Source organism: Jatropha curcas, chromosome 9 (assembly GCF_041381405.1).
Source record: "Jatropha curcas cultivar XTBG-Jc1 chromosome 9, XTBG_Jcur_1.0, whole genome shotgun sequence".
Lineage (NCBI taxonomy): Eukaryota > Viridiplantae > Streptophyta > Magnoliopsida > Malpighiales > Euphorbiaceae > Jatropha > Jatropha curcas.
The window spans coordinates 2267597-2286871 of NC_143159.1; the positions used below are offsets into that span (position 1 = coordinate 2267597).

Sequence of the window (19275 nt, forward strand, 5' to 3'; positions counted from 1 at the left end):
CCAGTTTAGTTTGACAATTATTTGCCTCTTTCTCGATATGTTTTCTGTATTAGCAGGCTATTGGCTGGTGAACGAAGAAGTCCCTTGCATTTAAAAATAAATAATAAAAACTTATCAAAATAATAATAATAATTTTAAAACAAATAGTGAGTCTACCTTATATTAATGTAGTAACCATGATATCTTATTCGATTAGGAATCCAAGAAGGTTAATCTCCTATTCAGAAATTAAATCAATTATTATATAAAAGGTCTAATGATCTCAAGCATTCCTATTATTTCTTTAGTACATATTTTAAGTGATATTGCAAGTCATTCCATTATATTCCCTTATTTCTATAAACAAGCTTTCCTATTATTATTATTATATTCCATTAAAGGTTCTCTCCATTATTATAATTATATAAAATAAAAAAATAAAAGATTAAACTCTAAAGAGAGAGAGAGAGAGAAAAGAAAAAGAAAAAGAAAGGAAAAAAGCACTTAAGAAAAATGTCGTCAATCCAACTTGGAAAAATCCAACTTTAATATTGGCGCAAGTCATACGCAAGTAAATGTAAAATAATATTTTCCATATTTTTACATTTTAAAAATAGACTATTTTTTCTCAGCGTACTTGCGAACCAGTTGCCCAGGCACTAGGATCATTTAACTTACCTTACCAGTTAAGACTTCTTCTTCTCATCCTTCCTCTTCTGTTGCTACTTTTTAGGTTTTCCTCATTTGTTTTTAATTTTAACGACTTCCTCTATCAGCCATGTACAGTTCTCAGACGGAGACTTCCGTTGACTGCTACAGCGATGGCTTTGATGGTGCTTATTACGACGACGCTATTAGCTCCGATGATTTCTTCTTGAATTCAACAAATTTCGAAAACGATGTTGATGATTCCAAAAACACTGTCATTAAGCCAAAAAAATACAGGATCCTCAGAGAATACGATATACGTCAGCGCATGGATGATGATATCACTCGACTTTCTTTAGTCCTTTCTTTACCAAAACCAGAGGCAAGTATTTTACTCTGTTACTTCAATTGGTCTGTCTCTAAAGTCCTTGAAGCTTGGTTTTCTGATGAATCTGCAGTCCGTGAAAAAGTAGGCTTGCTCGATAAAGGAATTTTGTTTCCTGATAAAATTTTCTCTGTCTGTGGGATTTGTTTCGAGTCCTTCTCTAATGATATGATAATCACTGCTGCTTGTGGCCATCCTTATTGTAATCATTGTTGGTCTAGTTATATTAGCACTTCTATTACCAATGATGGTTTTAGGTGTTTGATGTTGAGATGTCCTGAGCCGTCTTGTACTGTTGCTGTCAGTCCGCGCATGATTGATTCACTAGTGTCCATAGATGATAAGAGAAAGTATGCTCAGTGCCTTATTAGATCTTATGTTGAAGAAAAGAAGAAAATGAAGTGGTGTCCTGGTAGAGATTGTGGTTTTGCTATTGAGATTTTTGATGGGAATACAAGTTTTGATGTTACTTGTGACTGTTTTACTAGTTTTTGCTGGAATTGTAGTGAGGAAAGTCACCGTCCTGTGGATTGTGAGACTGTTAAAAAATGGATTTTGAAGAATAACTCAGAGTCTGAAAATGTGAACTATATACTAACTTATTGCAAGCCTTGTCCTAATTGCAAGCGACCAATTGAAAAGAATGAAGGGTGTATGCATATGACATGTAGGGTCTGTAGACACAGCTTTTGCTGGTTGTGTCTTTCTTCGTATGACAATCATAGACAATGCAATGGATATACAGATAACTTGGACAGGAAAAAAGAAATGGCAAGGCAATCTTTGGAGAAATATACACATTATTTCGAAAGATGGGATGCTAATCGACGGTCAAAGTTGAAAGTATTTGCAGATTTTCAACATATTAAGGATGTGAAATTCAAAAAGCTTAGTCAGATACACAGTATACCTGAAGTTAATCTTGATTTTATAACAAAGGCATGGTTACAGGTAGTTGAATGTAGGCGAGTGCTTGAATGGAGCTATGCATATGGATATTATTTGCCTGACGATGAGGTTGTTAAGAAACAGTTTTTTGAGTACTTGCAAGGAGAAGCGGAGTTTGGACTAGAAAAGCTGCATAATTGTGCAGAGAAAGAACTGGAACAGTTTCTTGATTCTGATAGCTCGTCAATGGATTTTAGAAAATTCCGGACAATGCTAGTTGGACTGACAGTTGTGACTGGAAATTACTTTGAGAAGCTAGTAAGAGCATTGGAGAATGGCCTATCTGATGTTGTCTCTGATGGGGCTAGCAGTTCAAGGGATAAAGTAGAAGATTATTGGCTCTGTGATTGTTGCAGTTATGCCAATCCTGGGACTGTCTTAGAATGCCGGATGTGTGTCTCGATGGATGAAGATTAAGTTTACAGATAGAGAATCTTCAGCTAATTGTGACAATTGTTGGGTGAAATGCTCTGAACTCTCATCATATTGCTGTATAATTTAGGAATAACTTTTGCCTTTCTTTTACTATTTGGTATATGTATTTATGCAGGTATAGTCAGTGTTGACTGCAAATTAGTACATCCCTTCACAACAGTAAATTAGTAATCTTTCTTTCAGGGTTGGCATTGCATATTATGTCTAATGTTAAAGGGAAAATTAGTTAATGTCTGTTAAAAGGTAAAACCTAATATTTTCTTTCCTTTTATTGGCATCAGGGGAAAACAAGAAGGTGGCTTTTGAATTTTGATTGTTCATATGCTTTACAGTATTTGGATTAATGTAAAAATTTAATATTCGGAAAAAGCAAATGAGGCCAGGCTACTTGATGTCTTAACCTGTTTGATTCATGAACCCAACAGGAGTCATTATCTAGTTTAGCTATACAGAATTCGCTGAGCCCAATGAGAACAAATTGGCCCAACCATTACAGAAGCAAATAGAAAGAAACAAACTAAAAACTGTAGGACTTGTGGAGGGTTAGAGGTATGCCCTGTCTTTCTTCTTCTTCTTCTTCTTCTTCTTCTTCTTCTTATTAATACAAAAGGAGAAAATTAGAGACTTTAAAATCAGATCTCTAAATGTATAAACCTCATTCTTATGGGTCGCTTCTTGATTATGTTGTATAAGTATGAAGCAGAATATACAAAAAGAATGTTTGACCATCAAAAGAATTAATGAAGGTTTCTTTGGCCCTTTAGCTATCTGCCATCTCACGCAACACCGACATAAAGTTTAGAAAGAAGGAATGTAGAAGCTGAGGAAACCAGAATAGCTCCAGCAAAACAGGCAAGATCCAAACTAGTAACCAGAGGTGTATTCTTGAATTTCTCCAACAATCCTACTTGTAGTATCATTAAAACGGCATGCCCAATTTTAGATTTGGCTTGTGAAACGGACTCCACTTGCACCCATGTTGGAAGAGACTGAAAAACAGAAACAAACAGATAAATTTCTATTACTATTTATATGTTTATGATATAAATCTATAACGAAATCTAACCTTCAAAAAGTTTGATCCTGGCAGCGATGGCCCTTTGTCTTTAACAAAGATGGTATACAGCCCAACACCAAAAATAACCATGGCTGTCCCTACCAAAAACATGTCTGCAAAGAGTAATAAAAGTCACCATAGTTCAGTATACACACATATATGGTAGCAAAAGAATACATCGAAGCATGTAGACAGTAGATGGTATACCTATGGCTTCTATGAGTAAATGCAGCAAGTGTGCTTGATCTGAATCTGAACTGTGAGATAAAGTACTGAAATACTGAAAATATGACTCTACAATTATAAAGCAACCCTGCATTATAATGTGAAAATTGTCTTTGTCAGTATCTAACAAATAAAAGGGTGTACATCAAACAATGTCAGCTGAAAAATTAAATAACTAAAAATATGGATGAAAAAAGAAAAATGAAATATATTTTGGCAATTTATAAATTTGATGCATAAATAAAACAAAATAAAATCTTTTTTTTTTTTTTTGTTTTTTTGTTGGGCATCAATGGAAATATTAAAAAGAAAACTTAAAAATTATTTATTTTTGCAATTGGTGCATTATAGTGCAAGTTGCATGTAACAGCAACCAATGAAACGAAAGCAAACAAAATACAATTCTTAGTCTCCAGATTTTTTTTTTTTTTTTTTTTGTCCTCAATTTTCCATATGATAATAATAATTTACCTCCACGAAACACAAAATCGAACTAAGCAAAGATCCCGCCACCGCAAATAAAATAAAGAATCGGCAATCAATTATAGCCTGCAAAATGCAAAAGACAAGAAAATAAGCATAATTAAGCTGCTTAATTTCGGATTATTAACTATAAATCAAATCTCATATAAACTTATTCTAACATATTATAATTTATAGCTCAAGATCACCAGCAAACGATTAACATATGAAAAAGTTGAATCAAAAAGATGAACGAACCTTTTCAATAAGCGTCTGGACCTGTAATTTCCAAGGCTTTCGTTTAACAACTGGCCTGAAAACTTTAAAGAAAGCAGTACCAACAGCTGCAAGCAAAGAAGCAAGATCTATTATTCCCTCATCAGCCCGTGGCTCTGCAATGATAAAGCTCTGCGTAATGGCCGCGGATGCTTTCAAACAAGGTGTCGCTGATTTCCTTTTATTATCACCATCTCCTGAAACTATCTTCTCTCCGCCTAAGCCTGCAGATCTACCAATGCATTTCATTGCAGTTATAGAAGAGGAAGTTGAGCCAGGAGGAGGCACCTGTTGCAGAGGCTTACAAGAACGTAACAATCTTACAGTGGCCATAATTACTAATTTAGCTTTTGGTTTCTTTCTTGTTCTTAATAGTTTGGTCTCTGTTTAGTTTGCCTTATGGAGTTTTTGGGTAGTTGTTTAGTGGCTCCTGGTAGTTTTATAGAGACAGTGTGAAGAAGGGAAGATTCTCAGCATATTAGCCATCCAATAGCCAAGACAAGAGGCGTTATTTATTTCACTCTTTCCGCTTTTTTTTTTTTTTTTTTTTTTTTTTTTTTTGGAGAGGCGGGTTTGGTTTCGATTTGTTGAAATGTTGACCTCACGTGACTTTTTAAAGTTCCAGTTTCGGACAACGTGTGGGGCCAAAAGCGTTGTGAGATGGACACGTGTAGAGGCGTATCTTTTCAGGGTTTTCTACTGGTTATTGGTTAATAGTATTCCTCTGTATTCCAACTGCCGGCTTGGAAGAATAGTAGAATATTTTGTTTGGTTGCGTTCTACGCGAAGCACATAAACACCTTTGACTGCGTCGAGGAGAAGACTAATAGTAGTCTGACGCACATGGAAAAATGGATAGTCTTGTGTTTCGGCTTTCGTTCTCTACCGTTCACTGGCTTCTTTGGCACTTAGTATCCCAATTTCTTGTGATCCTAACATCAGCTTGCAATGACCAGGAAATGTCAAGGCTCGGACGGTGTATATTGAATAGAAGAACAATCCGCATACCTCCTTGCAACTTCCCCTTGAAAAGAAAACAATTGTAAGGAATGGATGCCTTGTGATGCTTATTATGTCAACTTCCAGACGGTCCTGCAGTACAATGCGAAGGTTAAGTAATTTAGGATCCAAAACCCGACACGCATCTCCATATTAACCCTCCAAATTGTTAATAATGTAATAGTTGATCAACGTGGGAAAAGTCAGATCGAACAGTAAAATCCTATATGGAAATAAACGGATGAGAATGAATCTCTATAAAATTAGATTCCTTAGAACTACCAAGTTCAAGAGTTAACACCATTTAATTGGACAGTCCCTTCACGGATCAGGACACAAAATTCAGAAGCTTCAAGAGTTTTGCTGCAAGTATGATCATTTGATCTATTAGCAAACGGAGATAAGACATCAGTTTGATGATTCTCAATTGATTAATACTCCTTTTATAATACTCGCAAATCATAGAGCAGGGAATTTTCTATAGTTTCATATTTAATATCTATATAAAACCACATCCATCTTTAAGAGTTTTTGGAGAAACGAATCAGAAAGCAAGTATTTTATAAACCAGTTTAGGGTACCCTATTGCATTTTGATGTTTGATCTACAAAATTTAGTTAACTAGCACAGGCATTTCATGGGACTATTTAACTTGGGTTGGGCGGATATTAAATGAGGATGAAACACAACTACTGGACATAGAAAATCTATACAATAACCATTAAATCATCAATAGTTCTCAGCTACGGGTCTTGAAGGAAAGAGCCTTAAAATAAAGGTCAGTAATGACCAGAGGGAAACCACACCGAGGAATTGGAAGGTCACTATCATAACAATTAAGGCATTGTTTCTATCCAACAACTGTGCAGATTCAGGAAGGCCCCTCATGGAGAACATCAATTTCTCGACGAAATGAGCAGCTTTGGTTAATTGATATATCCTATAAACCTGCCAAACCAATTCAAATCATCAAAACAAAAATTCTAGCTTGGCTTCATAATAACAAATAGCAATTGTGTAAGTCCAATACCTCGAATATAATAGGGACTAGAGGCCAGCAAGACGACCCACGCTGATCCAGACGAATCTCAAAAACACGTTGTGCTAGGCAGCCAACTAAGAAGGGAAAGACAGAAACCAATGCAGGGAGGCCAAGCGCTGGCCAGGTTGCATACACAACAAGAAGAGGTGCTAAGACCTTAAGCCCCATGGCAAAGAAGGCAGACGTCAAGTACCCTCTAAGGCCTGTAATGAGGCCCCACCTCTTTGAACTAAATTGTAAATACGGCCTCTGAATTCGATCAGTAACAGCTAGGAATATTGTAAGACCGATATAAAACATGGCCTCAAAAGATAATGACGCCACAATTTCTGCACAAAATTTAACATGAATAAGTTTATGGATTTCTTTTGCCAATTTGCTTATACACACAATTGTCCTATCAAAAGATGAAAGAAACAAGAAATTGACACAACCCCCCCACCCCCCCGCGGGGGCCACCCTCAAAGCCCTTAACGAGATGGCAAAATGCAACTTTCTTCTTATGCACATCATCTGCCAATCACACACACACAAAAACAAAAGAAAGAAAGAAAGAAAAAGAGAAAGATTACTAACTGTTGAAATAATCACAAAGTTATGTAGCATAAATGAACATTACTTTAAAAAGGTGAAAATTGATAAATGCATCATCCTCTAACATAACTTCTAAATTTACTGGCTATGTATTAATATGAGAAATTTTTAACTCATTATTTGATCTCATGGCATGATGCGGGTAACTTCCAACAGAAATATTTTTGGAAGCTACATTTTGACAAGAAACTTTTCTAAGTCCATTCGTGCAGGTACTTCCAGACTAGTGTCTTCAAAGAGCACAAACAAGATACAACTGAAATTTGGAAGCTGAACTAACTCAGGCAGACAACAGTATATTAAAAATTGAATCGATTTAATGCACAGTCAAATTTGTAAGCAAGAACGATCTGCAGATTCTTCCATGAGAAGTTAACATATAGGCAATTCACCAAGTATTTCATGCGTCTTCTCTAATGCTTAATCTAAAAGAAGGGGGGAGGGGGTTAAGGAGGTTTTAAGAATTGAGTATGAGAAGTACCTACAAGAACCTCATCCTTGAGAAAAGCTTCAATTGCATTTGCAAGGAAGAACTGAGGAACAATCAGTGATGCTATTAATGCAACTGGTCCCAAAACCCAAAGAAGTGATCCTTTATCTTCATTGAAAGGAGCTGACACTAGTTTCCCTTCTTCAACCGATTGGTAAGTCAACCCACAGAAGGAAACAGAGCCTGATTTACCTCGAAATGCCTCCAACCCATGAAAACTAGCAGCAGGCACGCCAGAATCTTCTTTACCCATAAGGTTCAAATTTGTGTTTGTGCTAGAATTAGAACTAGATGCATGTATGATAACTCCTCTTTTCAAGCTTGTCAATGAAAAACCCTTAAATGCACTACCGAAACTAGGCTTCAGACATGCTGAGAAAGAGCAAGCCACTAGTTAAAGGAGCAAATGTTATGCACACAAAATACAAGGTATAAATATATTCAAAAATGTAAAATCTTGATTTAATGTAATTTAAATTTATAAATTATCTATCCAAAACGGAAACATAAACTGGACAACGTAGACGTTAATAAAATGAAGATAAAGTAAGTTCCCTTGCTTTTTATGCAGGTTCTAATAGAGTGTGGATGTGATAACATAAATTGCCACCAAAACGATATTCAAAATCAAAACGTACCTTTCGTGGTGCTTCCAAGCTTCACAGAAACCTAAAATTTATAAATTGAACCAGAAACAGAGAGAATGAGATGAATGAAGATTATTCTGGGAGACTAAAGCAAGATATGACAATTAAAATTCAATCGAGGCTTGATTTTATAGAAATGTGCTTACAATTTGATGACAGAAGGGATGGTAAGCTGATAATCTGAGTTTTGGAGCGATAAACCCACAACAAACTGATTGGAGTTCCATTTTTCTGGGAGGGATTTAGGGTTTAAGGTACTAATAGTCGCTGAAGCTTCTGCGTTTTGAATTACTTCTTGGTTCTTCAAATTGAAGTCTTAAACCCTAGATCTTAAACCTCTGCGCCGAGTCACTGAAGAGGTTCATATCATGATTCACGGTGTCCAATAGTAAACCTCCAGTTGGACCGTCCTATAGAACCCACGTTACCATTATGGCAAGAGCCCAGGCCCAATAATACTTTTCCAATGTGGGTTACAGAGTTCAATGGCCTATTCAACTGCTGGACCCGTGTTTAATCGGGAAGCATTAACATTCAGGTAAAATCTATTATTATTATTATTATTATTAGTGATTCTATTTGGTGAAACTAATACCTAGATGTTCTCCACTATTCAAGAACTTAGCTAAAATGAGTTTTTCTATAAATTTTGTTTTGCTAATTTACGAAATTCACTTTAAAATTGTGTTTATTTTTGATAAAATTAAATTTATAGAATTGAGGTAAATATTTTATAATATTTTTAAATATAAATATATGAAATTCATTTTTTTCATATTAGATGTTGATAGGGAAGATTCATACTTTCTTTTGAAGGTAAAGAAAGAAAATTTATACTTGAGTCTATATTACACTTCGATATATACTTATCGACAGTTTCAAATCATGAACCTATCATTTAGTTCGACAATGTTAAAATCCTTTTTTATATTTATAAGTGTCTTAGATCAATTTACATACATAAAAAAAAAAAAAATCCTCTCCTTCCACAATATTTCTTTTTTGAAAACAAATATATAAATGATTGCTAGAGTGTTTCTTAACTAATAAATCACTAGTTCAAGAACTGAATACACATTTTCTAATCCAAATTCTTTACAAAAAAAAAAAAAAATGGAATATTGCTTTTGACACACAATTTTCATATAAGAAATGATAGTATTTTTGTCTCCATGTATGCTAAAATTAGAATAAAATGAATAAAATATACATCTTTCAATCTAATTTTTCACGCTATACATGAGCACCCATAAGATTTATTGTAGTTGGTTATCCAGCTGTGAAACTTTTGTTGTGTAATGCAGGATATCAAATTTTAAATCATGAATACGTGTATACATAAATAAACGAATCTGAAATTGGATTAACAGCACCCTCATGGAACCAATTTAATGTTTATCACATTGTTCTTCTTAGTTTCGTCGGACCAAAAATGATTAATAATACTGTATAAGTATTAGTTTTAAAATCTTAATTTCTTATCACAGACCTATCATTGAAATAAATAAGACACTAATAAAGCTTTAAAACACTCTAAGCACGTGCGCTAAAATTGTGCGTTGCTAAAATCCATTGCCGGCCCAATAAGAGAAGGTTAAAAAATAAATAGTAATGATAATAATAATCATCAAGTGGCGGATCGCCATCAAGCGTCAGATTTGTCTTGTTCTTATTGCAATTATATGCTACTGTACATGACTCTGAACGACCCCACCTGGGAACTTGCAATTCTCTTCATCTCATTATCCTGAAATAAAAAAATAAAATCATTTATTTACTATTGTTCGGAAAAAATACAATTTGAAACATAATGGGATAACTTTTTCATTTTTGGACAATATGACTGTGAATTATTATAGTAGTGATATTAATAAGAAATCAGAAATATCTTCATAGGATAATTGAGGTACATCATTGTAATTATGTCCCCACCCCATCCTTCTGTTTCGCATGATAACAAGAAACCATTGACGTATTATGACATGAGCAACAAATTATGATACTGTGTGATTTTTCTTTTTTTATAGAAAGTATAGATACTGCCAATAAATTATATTTATATTTACAGTGAAATTACAGGCTATAAGGTAAATTCAAATTGTTTCAGTTTTTTGTTAACAAGTACATTATGCTTAACTATTGGTGGTAAAAGAAATAAAAAAAGATGAAACAGGAAAACAGAAAAAAGAAGGTAAACGTGGGAGATGCTTAATTTGGAAAACGGAATGGTCGGTAAGTTGCAAGTTTGAAATTTCAAAGAGTAGCCGTGTTCTTCTTTTTTTTTCCTCTAATAAAACGCGAATACATCGGCACGTAATGCCGAGTTTTGCCCAAACAATACGAGGCCCATAAGCAAAATTTCAACTGACAGCTACAGTGCATATCCACCGTCTCCCCTCCTCTCCTCTCCTCTCCTCTCCTCTCCGTCCGTTTAACCATCTCTAGGCCGTACACATTTTGCACGAGCCAAATTGTAGGACCCCAGAACTATAAACGTCATCAGCCAGGGCCAATCGTCATCAGCCAGGTTGGAGCAATAATTTTTCGGTAATTTAAAACAAGTTCACGTGCGAGAAAAAAATATCGTTTTTTACTTTTTTTTTTAATTTTAAATAGTGTGGTCCTTATAATTTTAAAGTTAAATTAATTTTTTCTTTCCTAATCCACTTTTATTAATTTAATGTACTGCACATAATGTTATTATCTCTCAATTGCTACGGAGTAAAATAGATATTTTATAAATTAATTTTTATACAATTTAAACTATTAATTACATTCTTTAATATATTCATCGAGCTAAAAATAAGATTTATTTCGAAACTGCAAGAGTATGTTATATTTAAATAAAAAATTATTAGTTATATTATCCCTTCTCATAAATAAATAAATTTCTGTTTTTGGAGCGCTTTCCTCGCACGTGAGCAAATGGTATTTTATGAATTGTCATCGAAAACGTTGAAAAGGATATGATTTTCGATAATGAAAAATAAATAAAATAATAGCAAGATTCGCAACTTACTGTAGGGACCACTCGAGTATGGTTTTATGCATATAATTTTATGCACATGTATAATTCTATAAACTAAACTTAATTACGTGAGTAGAAAAATTAGCCTTCGCTAAATTTAAAAATGAAAATTGAAGAGTTTCATATAAAGTCGATGAAGACATAATCATTTTTCTCTCTTAAATGTACGGTTTAGTTTTAGATTATGAATATTTGCAAATCGAAAACCATTAAATATAATTATGTTTCTAAAATATTACTATCTTTATTCCATAATATTCGTCACATTTAGAATTTCATGTCTTTTAAAAAATTATTAAATTTGTATAAATTATAATAGATTATTGAATAAATTTTGACAATATCACCCTTAATTTAATATTAATCTCTAAGAAAATCATTAAATTGAAATAATAATTATTAGTCATACACAAAGGGTAAATATGAAAAAAAATATTTATTATTCTTTAAAACCGCAAATGTAATAAGTATTTTAGAACAAATTAGACAAATATTTTAGAACAAACTATTTTCTCAAATCTGACAAGTATTATGGAACAGAGACAGTATTAAAAAAAGGATAAAAAAATTAATTTGATGTTCTAATTAAATATTATTAAATTTAAGTGAATCATGAAAGTAAATACCTCTTCAAAAAAGTAAATACCTCATTTTTCTTTTTAACCCAAATTATCACCATAGTTTCTTTTTTTAGAAAAAAAGTAATAAACATAATTTTCTATTTTATTCATATTTAATATGCAAATTTTATCAAAAAAACATTACCATCATCATTGATAAAATCTAAAAAAAAAAACAAAGTATTCCATCTATTCATAAATACTTTTAATGTTTTTATAGTAATTAAGTAAGTAAATTTATTCTTATAAATTATAACAAAATATTAATTAATTTTATTAAGTCACCTTAAGTAAGTGAAACACCCTGAATTTTTATTTTCGAAACATTTGAACTTTTATTAAATCAAAAATTTGAATTTTTGACGGTATGGGCCGTAAATAGTGAACAATTTTAATTTGAGTTCAAGTTTTGCAAATTGGGCCCAAGCCCAAAAATAATGTCGAAAACTTTGAATCGAGAACAGTTAAATTCTCGAGTAATAAAATGAAATTCCAGCAATTAATCTAGTATGTATATATATAAATTAATTTTCCTAAAAATCAAATTTGATTACTAACTATATTTTTATTTTTATTTTATTTAGTTAATGGAGGAAATGTTATGAAACCTAATTAAAAATAATTAAAATAAATTGAACCGGACCCGAAACGCAAATTGATTTTTCGAAAACCACACGAATAATCCGAAAACCAAGAGAAAAACCTGCAAACCGAGCAAGAATCGAGCCAAATCGTTGAATTTGATCAAACCGGTTCGAATCGAACCGGAATGACCTAGAAACCGACATACCTTTCTTTTCTTTCTTTTCTTTCCCTTCCTTTCCTCCTTCTTCTTCCTCGCGCGACAGCACCCTCTCCTTTGCTCCACTGCGTTCTCCGTCGACGGGCCACGGAATCCGGCAACCAAGCCCTTTATCTTCATCTTCTCGACAAGAGGAGCTCACTGGTGGTCTTGTTTCGTCGAATGGAGGTCGAGATCGAAGGAGGCAGCAACTCAGCGTCGCGCGTTGAAGATCCGGCGATCCACGCCGTTTGCGACGGCTGCAGCTTGAAGGAACAGCGTCGATCGACTCCTCTCCTCCCCATGAACATTTTCCCTCCACCAATGTGTGATTTTGCTTGAATTTTGAGGAACCACCATGGACGGCGGCTTGAAGGTGGCTGTGGAGCTCGATCCGGCCAAACGAGCCACTGGCTCAATAAATTGATAGCAGATTTGGATTCCTCACAAAAATTGGAGTCGGGTGGTGGTGACCTTGCAATTTTCTGGGCGGTTTAACTTTTCCGGCCACCGTGCACGGCGGCAGCAGCGGCGGTCCGGTTACCGGCCGGCGACACTCCGGCGAGGCCCCGAGAGACAGAATGCTCCTCTCTTCGCGCTGATCGTGGAATCGTCGCCCGATTCTCAATTGGTACGTTCTAAGACCAGTTTCTTTATCTTCGGTATAAATTATAAACTTAATAAATATTAGTTAATTAAATTGAATTTGGGTAAATAATCAAACAAATAAAATTTTGTTAAGAAGCAATTGGTATAACATCGATGTAAGCTAAGTTAGGAATTTGGATAAATATTGTTAGGAGAAGTTATAAATTAAGACTTAGACGATGGATGGTTTTAGAATGGAACTATTAAGTGTATACATATGTGAGTTTGACTAGAAATTCGGTTCTAGTAATGGTATGAAGAAAGAAAGACATGTGTAGATTATAGATGATTTATGACATTGATTAGTTAATGTGTAATATATAATTTTGGTATCGAAAAACTCCGAATTTAGTTAATGATTATTGAATACATAAGCTATAGTTTTATATGATTGTTAAGGGTCTATATTAGATAGTTTAACTAGTAACTTGTGGAGGTTAAGCAAATAGCTATTTTTCATTTATTTGCTTATTTATTCATTTACTTAATGTTATATAGTAAGTTAAAGTTTGACATTGACAATTAAATATTGATGCGAATGTTTTGGATGGAGGAAGGGGAATAAATCTGTTTAATTGCCCGATGGATGGGCTGTGTGTATTGATTGAATGATACTTAGTGTTGTTGGGATATTTAAACAGGTTGATAGTCCCATTTTTAGGGGAGGTGCTGCCGAAATTTCGGTAGAACTTTAGACTGATTTTAATTGATAACATAACAAATAAGTTTAATTAGATAATTTTTACAATTCGATACATAATAAATAAAGTGCTTTAACTACCATATCATTATCATTGTCTATTATGATTATTATTATTATTATTATTATTATTATTATTATTATTATTATTATTATTTTATCGTTGTTGTTATTGTTAAGATTATTTGTTTAATTATTTAATTGCATTTGAGAATGGATGTTTAATTGTGCATTGCATTACAATGTTCAGCTGATCCATATGTCTGCATCTAATTGAAATGCTTGATTAATTGTGTTGTGTTATTGCTGTGCTTTGTTTGTGTGGAATTGGGATGAAGTGGGTCACCATGGGTTTGTGAGACTGTTTCTGTTATACGGATCCTGATTCTGATTTCTGTTATATTCTGATTCTGTTATATGGATCCTGATTCTGTTTCTGTTAGCCGGGTAAATGGGAGATCGGCGCCCCCGTGTGCACCTACTGTTACCGTTACTGTTAACCACAGGTTGGCTTCTTTATTGGGCGCACCTGATAATCTAGATTTGATCGCAGCCCGCAGGGTGGCCTCCTGTTGTGAGCGCCTGATGATCTAGATTTGATGGAGACGACCGGGTTGCCTCCTGTTGGTATGAAAAAAAAAAAAAGAAAAGAGAGGATAGAAAAACAACGAGAGGGCTGGTCAAGTGAGGATTAGACCGGTCGGCCAGTATGGGGGATCGGCTCCCTGGTGCACATGTGAGAGGATGAGCCATGTGGGAGGACGGCTCATCGGGGGTTCGGTGACTCCACTGACTAATTTCCACGTGATGTGATTATTTGAAGGTGAAATTGTTTGTGAGTGCTGGTGACATGCCATTTGTGTGACTGGCTGCGTGAGCATATAACTAGTCGGATGACTAGATTGATATGTTTACACATTTGTGTGACTGTGTGTGTTGTGTAATAATTATTACTCTTTAGAAAACTCACATGTCTTGTTTAATTTTTCAGGAAGTAAGTTTCTCTTTAATTCGATTTAGGTTACGTTTCTTCGACGCAGGGCACTAAAGAAATTTTCCCTAGTTCCATAATTATTTTACTATGTAACTGTATGTAAAAAAAAAAAAAAAAAAAAAAAAAAAAAAAAAAAGGCTATGTATGTCAAACAGTTAGTGACTCCGCAGTTGTAGAATTTACTTACATTTAGTCGTGTATTATCGTAGACGAAATGATTCTGTGAGCCTATACTAGAAATGTGATGTATTGTAAATTGGCCCGAACTGTGGAATTTTGTAGAAGATAAATTTGGGCCGAGATGTAATAAAATCTTGAGGTTTATTTTTTTGTAATTTGGGCTGAATATTTGAAATTTATATTGAGATAGCAAATTTTAGTATTTCAGGCTTACTACGGGCCTCGGGGGTCTTAAGCTTACCTGGGCCCTAGTGCCGGTCCGGCCCACGGAAACGGGTCGTGACAGTAAGAGAGGAGATGTTATATGATTTTGAAAAATTATAAAAATAATTATTAAATTTAATATAAATAAGGGTAAAATTGAAAAAAAAATTAATTACTCATTAATATTCTAAAAAAAAAGATATTTGCAGAGAAAACACAGGCTCTAAAACAATAGTTATTTATAGATAAAAAAGTAATTATTATTGTCACCTATATTATTATAATTTCACAACTTTGAATATGAATATTAATATTTAATGTAAGGTTATCTGTGCAAAAGATAAATTAGGTATATCATTATAGCATAGGAGGAACAAAAGGGAAAGTGAGTATAACAAACAGTACACACTTTACATATTGTGTATATTATACTTTTATCATTAAAATTAATAGAATACTAGATTAGAATTATTATTATTATTATTGATATTTATTATATATTTTATTTTATCAATTTAAATTCAAATATATTAATGTGATATATGACAGGCAAAATTAAGCCCCACAAAATATGACAGTAAGTCAGTAACTCTTAAATATGGCTCAACTGTCCGTCCTATAAATTCTTCTCGTGTTTTCTACTATCAGACAATCTTAAAAATATGGGTCAACTTTGACATTCATTGATGAAAATCCATACAAGGAATATTAATTGCAAAATTGTCAGGAGTATTAAAAGTTTGACTGATTTTAATACCCATTTCCAAAAAAAAAAAAAATAATAATAATAATAATAACAGAGTCATCTTATGCTTTTATTTTTATTTTTTATAAATTTATAAAAAAGATATGTTATTTTTCAAATTTACTCAAACATATTATTAACAGAAAATTATATTTAATTGATTCATTTCGATATCATTTGATCAGTATTTTAAAAAATTATCACCAATCAATTTAGTAAGAGAAAAATGCTTATAAGAATAAATTACTAAATAAATACTTTTTTGTGCCCCCAAACAGTTAATTTGACTCAAAATTATAAAATCAAATTGAAACATAAGCAGTTTTATTTAATTTTTATTACAAATTGAAGGCATTCGATTAGACGGAATCGAGTTAGCTCAGTTTTGCTCGAATAGTTCAACCAAATGCTCGCCCTTATGTTTTAGGAAACAAATTTTAATACGGACACGGACGTGTCACGTGGGAACAGAAGCAAGAGGCGACAAGTCTCAAAATGGTGATTTTCCTTCAACCCAACCCAATCACCACGAGTAATTCAAAAAGCATGCCTTTCACGGTTCTTCTCATGGACTGGACTCTTGTGTTTTCCACCACGATAAATAGACAGAGACCGTGGCTCTCCACTGGCACGCTCACAGCTCCGTTCTCCTTTCTATTTAATCAAAAGTTAAAAAATATCTCAGAGCCATTTAGGACTTGACCCTATTCCCACATAACCAGCATGTCTTCCTCTTCTTTGCCTTCTTTTTCCCTTCAATCACAATTACAGTCACTGAAAAACTCGTCTCAGCAGCTCTCCACTCGCCGACGATCCTCCGTTGCTCCTATCTCCGCCTCTGTATCTGAAAAACCATCCGTAACTAACTCACCTGTTACTGTTTCACCGACTGAATCCACCAAACTTCCGCTTCGCAAAATCCCCGGAGACTATGGCCTTCCTTTTATTGGTCCCATCAAAGATCGACAGGATTATTTCTATAATCAAGGCAAAGAGGAGTTTTTTAAGTCCAGGGCCCAAAAGTACCAGTCAACTGTGTTCAGAGTCAATATGCCACCAGGTCCTTTCATCGCTTCTAATCCACGCGTTGTGGTTGTGCTTGATGGCAAGAGCTTTCCCGTTCTTTTTGATGTAACGAAGGTCGAAAAGAAAGACCTTTTTACTGGTACTTTCATGCCCTCCACAGACCTCACTGGCGGCTACCGAATTCTCTCCTATCTCGATCCGTCTGAGACTAAGCACACTCAACTCAAGAACCTCTTGTTCTATCTTTTGAAGTCTCGCCGGGATTACGTAATCCCTGAGTTCAGTTCTACCTATAACAAACTGTTCGACGGTTTAGAGAAGGATCTAGCATCAAAAGGCAAAATCGCTTTCAATGATCCTGGCGAAGAAGCTGCTTTTAGCTTTTTGGGTCGGTGTTATTTTGGTGTAGATCCCGTCGATACAAAAGTTGGGACTGATGGACCTAGTCTGATTGCCAAATGGGTACTGTTTCAGCTAGCTCCCATACTTACCCTTGGCCTTCCGGCTTTTCTCGAAGAGCCCCTCATCCACACCTTCCGTCTTCCGGCTTTTCTCATCAAGAAAGACTACCAGAAACTGTATGACTACTTCTACTCCTCCGCCGGATCTGTGCTCGAGGAGGCCGAGAAGATGGGCATCTCAAAAGACGAAGCCTGTCACAATATTCTTTTCGCTACTTGCTTCAATACCTTCGGTGGTATGAAAATCTTCTTCCCCAACATACTCAAGTGGATTGGGCGTGCTGGAGTCAAACTTCACACACAATTAGCCGAAGAGATCAGATCAGTCCTAAAATCCAACGGTGGAAAAATCACTATGGCTGCTCTGGAGCAAATGCCATTGATGAAATCTGCAGTCTACGAAGCATTCCGTATCGAACCGCCGGTACCCGCCCAGTACGGGAAAGCAAAACGTGACTTGATTATTGAAAGCCACGACGCGGCGTTTGAAGTCAAAAAAGGCGAAATGATATTTGGATTCCAACCTTTTGCGACGAAAGATCCAAAAATATTCGATCGACCGGAAGAATACGTGCCGGACCGGTTCATTGGCGAAGGAGAAAAGTTGTTGCAGCACGTGCTTTGGTCAAATGGACCGGAGACTGAACAACCAACGGTCGGAAACAAACAGTGCGCAGGTAAAGACTTCGTTGTATTTATATCAAGACTTTTCGTGGTGGAATTATTTCGACGGTATGATTCGTTTGAGATCGAAGTTTCGTCATCAACGTTGGGATCTTCCATCACGATTACGTCGCTAAAAAGAGCAAGTTTTTAGGGTGCAGGGGGAAAAAAATAATTTGGTTATTGAGTTGCTATACTGAAAAATAAAATTATGGAGGTTGGTGGTGTGATAATGTAATAATGGCTCCAAAAAAAAAGTTTGAAAGGTGACGTGGGAGTGGTGGAGGTTCAGTGGCTTGTTAGCTTTTTCATTATTTTAAGATATGGAATCTTGTGTTTTTTAATCAGAAATATAAATGCTCATCACATTTTTATTTTGCAAATAAAAATTGTTGTTTGTTTGGCGACAAGTATAACTTCATTCTCCTTTATCAGAGCTGTTCAAATTAAAGCATCCATGACTTGGTTCAAACTATTTCTCTTTAACTAAATAAATAATTAAATATTATTCTATTAGCGAAATATTCAAAATAAGAAACACCTTCCCTGGTTACATAACTCTATAAAAATTATGGACAAACATTTTCCTTTCTTAAATATAATATAATATATATATTTATGTGCATGTTACAACTTTGGCTCGACCTCATTCACGATTTCACTTCCGAGGATATAAGGATAAAAAACAGTCAGCTATGCGCCTTAGACGGATGCGATGCATTTTCTTTTTTAAATTTATCGGAGGTTTTTATAGGTCGAAATAACGCTGTGAGTTATACAATAGGAGTAACCCTCTCTTTAATTCATTAAATTAGTTTGATGATTGTGCATCTATTTTTAATTCCTTACCATATCAATAATTAATATTTTCTATATTTATATATACGTTATATACCAAAATCTATATATACATATTAAAATTCAACCTGAAACAAATAAAATGTTTAAAAGTTAGTTCTCTTTATTTAGTATTATACTTTTCCTTTCTCTGTTAGAAAGTTTTGAATAATAATAATAATAATTAAAGATCGAAAAAAA

At 34.3% G+C, this 19275-nt stretch overlaps 4 protein-coding genes and 1 long non-coding RNA gene across 5 annotated transcripts; 3 read left to right on the plus strand and 2 right to left on the minus strand.

Annotated features, from left to right (window-relative positions):
• The first annotated feature begins 514 nt into the window (after positions 1-514).
• LOC105633725 (putative E3 ubiquitin-protein ligase ARI7) lies at positions 515-2577 on the plus strand. Its single transcript, XM_020679164.3, has 2 exons — positions 515-664; positions 756-2577. The coding sequence occupies exon 2, from the start codon at positions 758-760 to the stop codon at positions 2375-2377; it is 1620 nt and encodes a 539-aa protein (XP_020534823.1). The 5' UTR covers positions 515-664; positions 756-757; the 3' UTR covers positions 2378-2577.
• Positions 2578-2783: 206 nt separating this feature from the next.
• LOC105633724 (uncharacterized) lies at positions 2784-4924 on the minus strand. The gene is made up of 5 exons (XM_012216364.4): positions 4398-4924; positions 4149-4226; positions 3660-3765; positions 3462-3565; positions 2784-3384 (listed from the first exon to the last, which is right to left on the minus strand). The coding sequence occupies exons 1-5, from the start codon at positions 4746-4748 to the stop codon at positions 3172-3174; spliced, it is 852 nt and encodes a 283-aa protein (XP_012071754.1). The 5' UTR covers positions 4749-4924; the 3' UTR covers positions 2784-3171.
• A 1018-nt stretch (positions 4925-5942) lies between these two features.
• On the minus strand, positions 5943-8546 carry LOC105633723 (tRNA-processing ribonuclease BN). Its single transcript, XM_012216363.4, has 5 exons — positions 8334-8546; positions 8179-8209; positions 7532-7912; positions 6445-6785; positions 5943-6362 (listed from the first exon to the last, which is right to left on the minus strand). Exons 1-5 carry the CDS (start codon positions 8412-8414, stop codon positions 6144-6146), a joined length of 1053 nt encoding a protein of 350 aa, XP_012071753.1. The 5' UTR covers positions 8415-8546; the 3' UTR covers positions 5943-6143.
• A 4124-nt stretch (positions 8547-12670) lies between these two features.
• On the plus strand, positions 12671-15317 carry LOC149493429 (uncharacterized). Its single transcript, XR_016322449.1, has 2 exons — positions 12671-13247; positions 14956-15317. It is a non-coding gene; the product is annotated as an uncharacterized LOC149493429 (long non-coding RNA).
• A 1303-nt stretch (positions 15318-16620) lies between these two features.
• Positions 16621-18647, plus strand: AOS (allene oxide synthase). Its single transcript, XM_012216362.4, has one exon. The coding sequence runs from the start codon at positions 16811-16813 to the stop codon at positions 18389-18391; it is 1581 nt and encodes a 526-aa protein (XP_012071752.1). The 5' UTR covers positions 16621-16810; the 3' UTR covers positions 18392-18647.
• Positions 18648-19275: the final 628 nt, after the last annotated feature.